At 39.3% G+C, this 11,688-nt stretch overlaps 4 protein-coding genes across 4 annotated transcripts; all 4 read right to left on the bottom strand.

Moving 5' to 3' along the window:
* Positions 1–22: 22 nt before the first annotated feature.
* LOC135338587 (dermatopontin-like) lies at positions 23–1,371 on the bottom strand. Its single transcript, XM_064534715.1, has 4 exons — positions 1,053–1,371; positions 675–956; positions 397–581; positions 23–248 (listed from the first exon to the last, which is right to left on the bottom strand). The coding sequence occupies exons 1-4, from the start codon at positions 1,191–1,193 to the stop codon at positions 116–118; spliced, it is 741 nt and encodes a 246-aa protein (XP_064390785.1). The 5' UTR covers positions 1,194–1,371; the 3' UTR covers positions 23–115.
* Positions 1,372–1,406: 35 nt separating this feature from the next.
* Positions 1,407–6,615, bottom strand: LOC135338617 (uncharacterized). The gene is made up of 4 exons (XM_064534717.1): positions 5,065–6,615; positions 3,280–4,951; positions 2,713–3,188; positions 1,407–2,607 (listed from the first exon to the last, which is right to left on the bottom strand). The coding sequence occupies exons 2-3, from the start codon at positions 3,469–3,471 to the stop codon at positions 2,997–2,999; spliced, it is 384 nt and encodes a 127-aa protein (XP_064390787.1). The 5' UTR covers positions 3,472–4,951; positions 5,065–6,615; the 3' UTR covers positions 1,407–2,607; positions 2,713–2,996.
* A 1,315-nt stretch (positions 6,616–7,930) lies between these two features.
* LOC135338574 (dermatopontin-like) lies at positions 7,931–9,220 on the bottom strand. Its single transcript, XM_064534714.1, has 4 exons — positions 9,012–9,220; positions 8,621–8,905; positions 8,342–8,526; positions 7,931–8,190 (listed from the first exon to the last, which is right to left on the bottom strand). Exons 1-4 carry the CDS (start codon positions 9,150–9,152, stop codon positions 8,037–8,039), a joined length of 765 nt encoding a protein of 254 aa, XP_064390784.1. The 5' UTR covers positions 9,153–9,220; the 3' UTR covers positions 7,931–8,036.
* A 273-nt stretch (positions 9,221–9,493) lies between these two features.
* LOC135338461 (uncharacterized) lies at positions 9,494–11,382 on the bottom strand. Its single transcript, XM_064534605.1, has 3 exons — positions 11,224–11,382; positions 10,657–11,147; positions 9,494–10,545 (listed from the first exon to the last, which is right to left on the bottom strand). The coding sequence occupies exons 1-3, from the start codon at positions 11,368–11,370 to the stop codon at positions 9,660–9,662; spliced, it is 1,524 nt and encodes a 507-aa protein (XP_064390675.1). The 5' UTR covers positions 11,371–11,382; the 3' UTR covers positions 9,494–9,659.
* Positions 11,383–11,688: the final 306 nt, after the last annotated feature.

Raw genomic sequence — 11,688 nt, forward strand, 5'->3', positions numbered from 1 at the left:
ATAATTATTGTCAGAAGAACTTTTCATTATCCCACATGTATTATGATTGCATGTATACACTCAATGATTCTATTTCAGTTTTCTAATCGCCATGAGTTAGTTCGAGTTAGTTTCCTCACCCCCATGGGTTAAGATTTGCTAACATGTCGTAGGGCACAAAAAAGAAATGACGACTTTTTACAGCTGGTGGCTGATTTGGCTCTTGTTTTGCTGTGTACTTACATTCAAACATCTGCCATGCTCTATCCCTGTGTATAGAAAATGCATGTGTATATAGCAATGCATGGTACCTCATTTATTATAGTTGTTACATTTCGTACTGATATATGTTCAGCTCATTGTTCATTGCTGAGATTGAATTCTTGATACATATAGTAAAAGTATGTGTGTGCATACCTATTATTGATGTGTTGTAAAGTGTGAAGTCCTACAATCGCTCCTTCTTTGAACGTTTCGTGGTCGAACTTTGACCCATATATGTTTAGCTTCTTTGTCTTTTTGCAGTCGGTAGTGGTATAACCCGGAGCCTGACAGCACTTTAGTTTCCATCTTCTGTCCTCTTTGGCATTTAAATGCACACTCTATATAGTTGTAGTAAGTAGTTAATAGCGAGATGCAACTGACATTAACAACAATAAACGGTAAAAAATTTTCGTCACTCCAGTAGCTTGTACCTTAATCCCAGTCAAGACGAAGTTGGCTGGACACTTTTTGTCAATAGGTCCTCCCCACTTATTGATATATGGAGTCCAGCTGCAGTCGCTCATAGGTTTATTGGCCACCTTACGACAGTCCCACTTCCATCTCCTGTCTCTCCTCCAGTTAATGAAGACGCTCTTCACTCTATACAGAGCCTCTCCATTATTGCTGTTGCACTCAACAGAGAGTGGACCGTCTCCTAAGTTATCCCACTTCTGCTGGTTCTGTTTCTCAACATTTATCATTTTCTGTGTAAACTAGATACACATGCATGTGCACCAAATTAATAGCTGCAATAAAATTATGTGCAGGATTTTTTGTGAATGTAAGCATAATTATTCCCATGTACTTACTTTGTCATCATGGTCATCTTCTCCCAAGATAGAAGCTAGATCTATCTTTCTCTGTGCTTGTACATCTTGTTCTTTATCTGCGTTGCTTTTTAAAGCCAAACATGTCAGAACAATTACCAAAAGCATAATGCAGAGTTTCATTATTTCTCACAATTCTGCTAAACTGTTAATACGTCTATTAAATTTGATCATGGGTTTCGTATTAGCAATAGGATATGCATGACATTGTGTGTATAGTTCCTGTTCCTAACTGAAAGTTAAGTTTTTAAATGGTTCATGCATGTTACTGTTGGTGGTGTTTGCATGCATAATTAAAAATTATATTATATGCTCCAAAATTCATTGTGAAAAATCTATGGCATATTACAGTTTATTACCGTATATCGGGTAATTTTTGTTGGTGCAAATTTTCGTATAAAGTAGCTATAATAATATGTACCCATTTGGTATTCAAATATTTGTACAGCTCAGGATGTGACGTTGAATCTATTGCGGTAGGATAATTTCTTAGTTTTAATTTTCGTATAATAATTATACTCTTCAATACGAAATATACGAAAATTTCCACCATATGAAAATAACCCGCTATACGGTATTTATAATAATTAGCACAAATGCAATGTTCGTACACTAGCAATACGGACCTTGCTTATAGCCATAAGGTCATTACTATATCAGTTCAGTCAGTCCTCTAGCAAGGAGGAGCCCTTTCTTGCTAATTCCCTAAGCAATCCTTCGATAGAGTTCTCCTGAACCTTCTGTCTCTCTTTTGCATTCGTCCTATTTAGTGGTGCACTGTACTTCATTCCACTTTCCCCTTTATTCACCCCAGGTATTGGTACATCATAGTGCAGGTCAGCTGGCGTTTTTGAGTTATCTGATGGCAGTTGCACATGATAGTGTGTCCTTTGCGGAGGTTTAGGGGGTTCGGTGTAGCGAATTTTGGGTGCTCCCATATCAGGTCTTGGATATACAGTGAACAGTCCAGGGGTGTTCCCTTTAGTTGGATAGATGTGAATGTGCCGCTCGTGGGGTTGTTTAGGAATAGTTTGCTTGTATTGTAGACTGTAAGGGGTGAATGTTTATTGAAACGACGAGACGAATCAAAACGGGGAATAATCGTAATTATGTGACCAACATTGCTTGATGGAAGTAGTTGCAGATTTTTCTCATGCTTTGAAGAGAGGTCTGGATGTTTACTGGTACCTGGTGGCACTGGAAGTAATCTAGGTGGCCTGTTTCGTTTACGATTGACTAAACTCTCGTCTTTTTGTACAACATGTGTCATTTTGTTCACTTTCCTATCTCCCCTCATTGGATCGACCTCTATTGTGTAGTCACCCTCATTCGTCATTGGGCTAGGATAAGTAGTGTACGTATGACTTTTATGCTCTGAAGACAGAGAAGGACTCGGCTTCTTCATATCAAGTACGAGTGACGGTCATTAGGGGGATGGTTTGGTGGATTTTGATCTTTAATCAAAGGCAGATTTTGAGTTTCTTGGGTACATTTTGGCGATCCAAAGTTACATTCGAAAACTTGCCACATACGGTCACTATAATAAGAATGACACACATAATACAGTGTAGTTTAATAACCAAAAGTGACATTGTATGAACACGTAATTTATGATGCATGTTTTGATGTCAAAGGCACTTACTTTTTGGGATTTTCCAGGCTTTGAATACCCACGAACACTGAACAGATGGTTCAGCTCCCTCAAGGCTTGCCTTATAGTCTATATTCCCATGGTAACTGTTCAACTTCTCAGAGACTCCGCAACTTTTTGTGATGTGTCCACGAGCTTTACAACATTTTACTTTCCACTTGCGGTCACCTTTAGACCCGTGAGTCCTACTCTTTACTCCCGCCATGACCTTATTTTTTGGGCAAATGAAGCTGATTGGTCCATTCCGTTTGTTTACTTCTTTGCTCCATTCATAATCAGTTAGTGCCACAACAGTCCCATTTGTACTGGCGATCATTGTTCTTTTTGCTAAACTTGCTTCTCACTCGAACCAAAGCTTCTCCTTTTTCAGTATCACAGTCCACCTTCAGAGGACGGTTGAGGTTGTTGTCCCATTTAATCAAACTCTTGTCACTCTCTTCCTCGCTCTGTGGATGGCTACTCTGCAGCTAGGGAGAAATAAATTTGTGCTTAGCTTCCCCTTATACTATAGGCTAGTATACTATAGGCTAAACAATCTCTTAATGTGTTATTACTCACCTCAGCCACCTGTGAATTTCTTCCCATTATGTCCTGTTGTTCTTGCAGTCTCAGAAGTCTGTTAACTACCAATGCCTTCTCCATGTTAGTGAGCTGTGCTGTTCCGAAACCTAATAGAGCTGCCATTACACACATTCGTGCAATGAGCTCCATTTTGTATTGCAGAGAACTGAGATGGCTGTAAGCTGTCATTTTTGTGTAATTGTTTAGGTATTCATCTTCACTATACCAAAAGCCTGAGGATAATTATAGGTTATTACAGTCATGCAAACATTAATTGTAGATGAATGACAAAGTTGTCTCCCATAAAAATTATGATGTGAATAGAAAGGAATGTTTTGAGGTCGCTGTACTGCTAAAGAAGGGTGTGAGATACTCTCATGTACATGTACGTTCACTGGTAAAACAGTGTGACGTGTATAGGTATCATAATGATATTGATCCAAGAGAGATTGTAGACGATCTAGGAGCTCATTCGAGTCGTACTGTACCTCATCGGAGCATTATAAAGTGGTAGCATTGGTGGTGGAGCTTGTAGTAAATCACCATATCTTGTATCTATTTCTCCGAGTGGGCTATTGTATGGGTATTTAGGGTGAAGGGGGTTAGACAGAGGGTTCAGTTGATTGTAGATCATTGCTTTGAGGTGCTCCAATTGCCTGATGTAGGGTACAATGTAGGTTACATGTTGTGCATCATTCAAATTCGAATTTCGACCATTCTGCAGCTGATGTAGAGCGTTTCCAAACATTGAGTAAGTGTCTTCAATTTGTTTTGTGTTCTGAACTAGGTACATATTGTTGCCTCCATTCGGTGTATTGGTAGGAGGTGGTGTTACAGTATTCTGTGTGCCTAATGGCGGACCATTTGTTATCTTTCACTGTGTTGGTGGTTGGTACAGAACTGGCACAGGAGGGAGGAATGGGAATCGATTGTATGGAAGCGCATTATACAGGGAGTATCCAAGTCCTGGTATTAGGTAAGGACCTCCTTGCCAGTTGTTTGTATTGGCAACTTTCCGACTGGAACTTGATTTCCAGGTGTATTGACTTGTTTCTTGTTTTTGTTTCCTGTTGGTTTGTGTTCCAGTGTATGCGTAACAGTGTTCGCATTACCTTTAATGCTATGAACTTTATTCTGGTAATGTCGTTTCTTGTGTCCGTTGCTGCCTTTGTTTTTCTCGTAGCCAGATTCTAACTGTTCTTCAAGTTGATTTCTTTTATGCCCTTTCCTAAACTGACGACGACTTCCCAGTTTGCCACGAGAATGGTGATGCTCTTTATAATTATTTTCTTGAGAGCTTAACCCTTTCCCCGTTTTAATTAAAACAAGAAAATACAGAATAAATAACAATTTTCTTTAAAAATTCATATATCATGAACCATACATTGAAATGACTTGTAACTATTTCCTACAGGTAGCGCAGACCCCAGAGGTATCTTGACACCATCTTCGTTACCTAGCAACTGACCACCCCCACTAATTAGCAATTGTTTACAAACATTCACAATTATGTACACAAATAATATTGTATGAGGGCACAAAGTGGCTAAAGACACTAAATAAGTGTTCTCAATGTTCTCACGGTGACATGGTTCAATCAAGATCTGCATAAAGTTCTCTGTGAGGTCGTACCAGCAGACGCCCTTTTCCCGGGAAATGTTTTCTTCACCTACACACAGGTTTACGAGTTCAATGGTGGCTCATGATGTCCACTGCTGACTAACTAGCCTAAATACAGTTATACTGAAGCCTACAAGACTACATATGCTACTCTAGACTTACCAGATCCAAGAAGTTTATCAATCGCAAGAGCTTCTTCCTCAGGCCTTCAGGCTCGATATTCTTTAGCTTGAGGTAGCTTCTTATCTAGCTATGATCCCAGTCACTATCCTCTCACTCAATAAGGCCATAAGCATTGATATTCTCACTGTGTAGCTGCTCTAGAACCTCACTGAGGTTGTACTACAAACGGTCACTTTTCTTTCGACATTATTGTACCAAGTGTACCTCAAGGCAGCATATTAAAGATACCACGTGAAAGAGCAGCTCAATGTGCATGTGCTGGTACCTACAGCGTGCCACATAGCTCCAACACAGCGTACACAGCAAATTTTTGAAAATTACCACTAGAGTGGCCGTCATATGACGGCTTCAACGGGGAAAGGGTTAAAGGGAGGGTGACACGAAAAAATCAACTTTTTTATTTTTACATAAATGTGTTCTATTTGGGACCCAGATGCATGTTATAAAGATTGAAATATTTTAATTAATTATTGATGAAGTTACAGAAGGTTTAGTGAGGCAGATTAGCATCCTGTCTAACATACTTCCTGTTGTGGTTGAATGTGGGCGCGGCTACTACGTGATGTCATAGAAGGAATAGCAACTCAACTGTAGCTATTATGGTCAACAGATTGTAACTGCTGGGTGCTCAAACACTCCTAGTGATAAAGTAAGCTTGTTTAAGTTTCCCAAGGATGCTGGATTAAAAAAAAGTGAGAAAAGCAAGTTCAATGAACAAGAGCCCAGTGTATGGAAGGCCACTGATCACTCCTTCGTTTTGTAGTGAACATTTTACTGATGACAGCTTTGAAATTAACTCAGCTCTTACTTGGCCTGAAGAAAAGAAGGCGCTGAAACCTGAAAATGTCCCAACAATATTTCATCAATCACCCCAAACAGATCACGAAATTGGTCATAAGAGAAGAGCAAAGGGAGTGGCATCGGAAGAAGAAGAGGAGTTGTAGAGAAAAGGCAACGGCATGAGATAAAGGTGCTGTCAATTCTTGCATTTTGTAAGCTTAACCAGTACAGATTGTCAATCAAATTATTGCTCGACCCTCACACCTTCCAACTGGCTTCTGCTGAAGTCGAACCAGATGATGAACCTAGTCCTAAATACAACCATGTATCAGTGCAAGCCTGTGTTCAAGTTAGCCAAAGAAATGTGCGTACTCAAGTATTGCCAAAAACAAGCGCTAAGGGTAAAAGCTCTACTGGATCTTCACTGATACCTACCAGCCTATTATAAGTAGCGATTTTGTAAAACCAGAAAAATCAATTGCCATTGCTCAGCACCAAAGCAGATTCATCACCCCTGACCATTAAAGTATACATTTGCTATCATTTTTCATGTTCGTATGACAGTTTATATTTATATTGTTGAATTTGACACTTGTGGATATTTAAATCCAGCATAGTTAGCAGAAGGGAAACTTGTCCTGATTTGGTTTACAGCGCAGCTTGATAGTACTACCCTCATTTTCCGACCAAAGCCATCCCCAACACCAACCAACAAGTTGCCGATAAGCAATGAACCGGTAACGCCTACGAATTAAATACATGGCTTATAATTCAGTAACACTTTATACTCATGGATGTGCTTCTCTTCAGGATCACCGTAATGATATCTGTAGTTAGAGTATGCTGTTTGAAGTACCCACACATCGAGGCACACCGGTGTGAATCCTTCATGGTCAGTTATGCAACTTATATCAGTGTGATTTTCTTCCTTCTTCTCGACGACACTTTCCACTTCACAGCAACATACACACTCTCTTCCCGTTGGCATTATAACACAGTTTCCACGCTCCATGACACCTGAATAGATTACATGCTTGTTTATGTGCATTTTTGTATGAAGCACATGCATACCAATGTCTGTTGAGGAGTCTCTCTTCACCTTCAGAGTCATCATCATCATCTTCTCCTCCTGGTTCTGTGTCTAATGGTACATGGTGTGTCACTCTCTTCAGGCTCAAACCTGTAGGGCTCAATTGTTTCTTGATTACTTCCATGTTCTGAAACTTCTGACACATCATTTCAACAGAAGAGCTTAGAACACCAGAACTACCACTGTCATCACTGCTTGAACTCATAGTTGCTACAATAACTGTTCCTTCTATGACATCACGTAGTAGTCGCGCCCACATTCAACCACAACAGGAAGTATGTTAGACAGGATGCTAAATCTGCCTCACTAAACCTTCTGTAACTTCATCAATAATTAATTAAAATATTTCAATCTTTATATCATGCATCTGGGTCCCAAATAGAACACATTTATGCAAAAATAAAAAAGTTGATTTTTTCGTGTCACCCTCCCTTTAATTCCTTATCTGATTTTTTGTGGTGGTGATGATGTCTGTAGTCTGCGTTTTCTTCACTGGTTGAACCACGTGCAGAGGCTGCAACTAATTTTGTATTTTCATCAACATACTGACTTTGTGAGAACTTTTCCAGCTGATTACTTGCACCTCTCATATTGTTGTTGTTGATTGCTGCAGTTAGCTCCAGTCCTTTGTTGGTGTATCTACCTTTCGTGGGTCTAGCATAGTTAGGATGCCATTGTGGAGAAGATTCCGAACTTGTAGCTAACACTACTAGAAGATATAACTTCATTTCGCTCTATTGATCTGACTGACATATACTCTATAGAGCTGCACACTTGCTTGGTTCAGTAATACAGTCATAATTATAGCTGTTGTGAAACAATCATATCGAATGACTAATGAAAAATGTTGTTGTTATACTTCCATTCACACTGGATGGGATGTTGACTTACAAACTACTTATTGATCTACTGAATAGCACTTCCTTTTTGCTAATATTATTATTACTGAGTGTATTAGTTTGTACATTTGTAATAATTATTGTCAGAAGACTTTTCATTATCCCACATGTATCATGATTGTAATACATGCATGTATACACTCTATTTAGTTTTCGCTATGAGTTAGTTCGAGTTAGTTTCCTCACCCCCATGGGTTAAGATTTGCTAACATGTCGTAGGGCACAAAAAAGAAATGACGACTTTTTACAGCCGGTGACTGACCAGCCGGTGGCTGACTTGGCTCTTGTTTTGCTGTGTACTTACATTCAAACATCTGCCATGCTCTATCCCTAGGCCTGTGTATAGAACATGTATGTGTATATAGCAATGCATGGTACCTCATTTATTACAGATGTTACATTTCGTACTGTATATTATTATGGTCAGCTCATTGCTCATTGCTGAGATTGAATTCTTGACGCATATAGTAAATTTATGTGTGCATACCTATTATTGATGTGTTGTAAACTGTGAAGTCCTACAATCGCTCCTTCCTTGAACGTTTCGTAGTCCAACTGTGACGCATATATGTTTAGCTTCTTCGTCTTTTTGCAGTCGGTAGTGGTATAACCTGGAGCCTGACAGCACTTTAGTCTCCATCTTCTGTCCTCTTTGGCATTTAAATGCACACTCTATATAGTTGTAGTAAGTAGTTAATAGCGAGATGCAACTGACATTAACAACAATAGACTGGTAAAAAAAGTTCGTCACTCCAGTAGCTTGTACCTTAATTCCAGTCAAGACGAAGTTGGCTGGACACTTTTTGTCAATAGGTCCTCCCCACTTATTGATAAATGGAGTCCAGCTGCAGTCGCTCATAGGTTTATTGGCCACCTTACGACAGTCCCACTTCCATCTCCTGCCGTCTCTCCTCCAGTAACTGAAGACGCTCTTCACTCTATACAGAGCCTCTCCATTATTGTTGCTGCACTCAACAGAGAGTGGACCGCCTCCTTTGTTATCCCACTTCTGCTGGTTCTGTTTCTCAACATTTATCATTTTCTGTGTAAACTAGATATACATGCATGTGCACCAAATTAATAGCTGCAATAATAATTATGTGCAGGATTTTTTGTGATTGTAAGCATAATTATTCCCATGTAATTTTAGGACTTACTTTGTCATCATGATCATCTTCTTCCAAGATAGAAGCTAGATCTATCTTTCTCTGTGCTTGTACATCTTGTTCTTTATCTGCGTTGCTTTTTAAAGCCAAACATGTCAGAACAATAACCAAAAGCGTAATGCAGAGATTCATTATTTCTCACTGTTAATACGTCTATTAAATTTGATCATGGGTTTCGTATTAGCAATAGGATATGCATGACATTGTGTGTATAGTTCCTGTTCCTAACTGAAAGTTAAGTTTATGGTTCATGACTGTTGATTAATTAAGTGATGTTTGCATGATATATGCATAATTATAATAATTTTATAATACTCCAAAATTCATTGTGAAATCTATGGCATTTTACAGTTTATTACCGTATACCGGGTAATTTTTGTTGGTGCAAATTTTCGTATAAAGTATATACTATTTGTACAGCTCAGGATGTGACGTTGAATCTATTGCGGTAGGATAATTTCGTAGTTTTAATTTTCGTATAATAATTATACTCTCCAATAAGAAATATACGAAAATTTCCACCATATGAAAATAACCCGCTATAGGGTATTTATAATAATTAGCACAAATGCAATGTTCGTATATTCTAGCAATACGGACCTTGCTTATAGCCATAAGGTCATTACTATATCAGTTCAGTCAGTCCTCTAGCGAGGAGGAGCCCTTTCTTGCTAATTCCCTAAGCAATCCTTCGATAGAGTTCTCCTGAACCTTCTGTCTCTCTTTTGCATTCGGCCTATTTAGTGGTGCACTGTACTTCATTCCACTTTCCCCTTTATTCACCCCAGGTATTGGTACATCATAGTGCAGGTCAGCTGGCGTTTTTGAGTTCTCTGATGGCAGTTGCACATGATAGTGTGTCCTTTGCGGAGGTTTAGGGGGTTCGGTGTAGCGAATTTTGGGTGCTCCCATATCAGGTCTTGGATATACAGTGAACAGTCCAGGGGTATTCCCTTTAGGTGGATAGATGTGAATGTGTCGCTCGTGGGATTGTTTAGGGATGGTTTGCTTGTATTGTAGACTGTAAGGGGGTGAATGTTTATTGAAACGACGAGACGAATCAAAACGGGGAATAATCGTAATTATGTGACCAGCATTGCTTGATGGGGAAGTAGTTGCAGATTTTTTCTCATGCTTTGAAGAGAGGTCTGGATGTTTACTGGTACCTGGTGGCACTGGAAGTAATCTAGGTGGCCTGTTTCGTTTACGATTGACTAAACTCTCGTCTTTTTGTACAACATGTGTCATTTTGTTCACTTTCCTATCTCCCCTCATTGGATCGACCTCTATTGTGTAGTCACCCTCATTCGTCGTTGGGCTAGAATAAGTAGTGTACGTATGACTCTTATGCTCTGAAGACGGAGGAGGACTTGGCTTCTTCATATCAAGTACGATGTTGTAGGAGTGACGGTCATTAGGGGGATGGTTTGGTGGATTTTGATCTTTAATCAAAGGCAGATTTTGAGTTTCTTGGGTACATTTTGGCGGTCCAAAGTTACATTCGAAAACTTGCCACATACGGTCACTATAATAAGAGAATGACACACATTTATTCAGTGTAGTTTAATAGTTGCCAAAAGTGACATTGTATAAACACGTAATTTATGATGCATGTTTTGATGTCAAAGGCACTTACTTTTTGGGATTTTCCAGGCTTTGAATACCCACGAACACTGATGGTTCAGCTCCCTCAAGGCTTGCTTTATAGTCTATATTCCCATGGTAACTGTTTAACTTCTCAGAGACTCCGCAACTTTTTGTGATGTGTCCACGAGCTTTACAACATTTTACTTTCCACTTGCGGTCACCTTTAGACCCGTGAGTCCTACTCTTTACTCCCGCCATGACCTTATTCTTTGGACAAATGAAGCTGATTGGTCCATTCCGTTTGTTTACTTCTTTGCTCCATTCACAATCAGTTAGTGCCACTTCACGCTTAGTAACACCACGACAGTCCCATTTGTACTGGCGATCATTGTTCTTTTTGCTAAACTTGCTTCTCACTCGAACCAAAGCTTCTCCTTTTTCAGTATCACAGTCCACCTTCAGAGGACGGTTGAGATTGTTGTCCCATTTAATCAAACTCTTGTCACTCTCTTCCTCGCTCTGTGAATGGCTACTCTGCAGCTAGGGAGAAATCAATTATTTTTGTGCTTAGCTTTCCATTATAGGCTAGACAATCTCTTAATGTGTTATTACTCACCTCAGCCACCTGATGTGAATTTCTTCCCATTATGTCCTGTTGTTCTTGCAGTCTCAGAAGTCTGTTAACTACCTCCATGTTAGTGAGCTGTGCTATTCCGAAACCTAATAGAGCTGCCATTACACACATTCGTGCAACGAGCTCCATTTTGTATTGCAGAGAACTGAGATGCCTGTAAGCTGTCGTTTTTGTGGATCTATAATGAGTTACATGTGCACTCAGTGTAAATGTTTAGGAATGCATACATTCATCTTCACTATACCAAAAGCCTGAGGATAATTATGGGTTATTACAGTCATGCAAACATTAATTGTAGATGAATGACAAAGTTGTCTTTCATAAAAATTATGATGTGAATAGAAAGGAAATCATAATATCCTAATTGAAGCTGCTTCAATTGTTGGATCACAATACCATCAAACGTTGTACAGTAACAATCAGTTGTGCTATTTTGTTGAGCCTATT

This window comes from Halichondria panicea, chromosome 1, assembly GCF_963675165.1.
Source record: "Halichondria panicea chromosome 1, odHalPani1.1, whole genome shotgun sequence".
NCBI lineage: Eukaryota > Metazoa > Porifera > Demospongiae > Suberitida > Halichondriidae > Halichondria > Halichondria panicea.

Coding starts and splice junctions, on each gene's coding strand:
- LOC135338587 (XM_064534715.1), bottom strand. CDS start 1,193: ATGAAACTCTGCATTATGCTTTTGGTAATTGTTCTGACATGTTTGGCT. Junction 582..674: donor TCGTCTTGACTGGGATTAAG/GTACAAGCTACT, acceptor ACAACTATATAG/AGTGTGCATTTAAATGCCAA. Junction 249..396: donor TTACAACACATCAATAATAG/GTATGCACACAC, acceptor TTCTATACACAG/GGATAGAGCATGGCAGATGT.
- LOC135338617 (XM_064534717.1), bottom strand. CDS start 3,471: ATGACAGCTTACAGCCATCTCAGTTCTCTGCAATACAAAATGGAGCTC. Junction 3,189..3,279: donor GAAATTCACAGGTGGCTGAG/GTGAGTAATAAC, acceptor ATTTCTCCCTAG/CTGCAGAGTAGCCATCCACA.
- LOC135338574 (XM_064534714.1), bottom strand. CDS start 9,152: ATGAATCTCTGCATTACGCTTTTGGTTATTGTTCTGACATGTTTGGCT. Junction 8,527..8,620: donor TCGTCTTGACTGGAATTAAG/GTACAAGCTACT, acceptor ACAACTATATAG/AGTGTGCATTTAAATGCCAA. Junction 8,191..8,341: donor TTACAACACATCAATAATAG/GTATGCACACAT, acceptor TTCTATACACAG/GCCTAGGGATAGAGCATGGC.
- LOC135338461 (XM_064534605.1), bottom strand. CDS start 11,370: ATGGAGCTCGTTGCACGAATGTGTGTAATGGCAGCTCTATTAGGTTTC. Junction 11,148..11,223: donor ATTCACATCAGGTGGCTGAG/GTGAGTAATAAC, acceptor ATTTCTCCCTAG/CTGCAGAGTAGCCATTCACA. Junction 10,546..10,656: donor AGCCTGGAAAATCCCAAAAA/GTAAGTGCCTTT, acceptor CTCTTATTATAG/TGACCGTATGTGGCAAGTTT.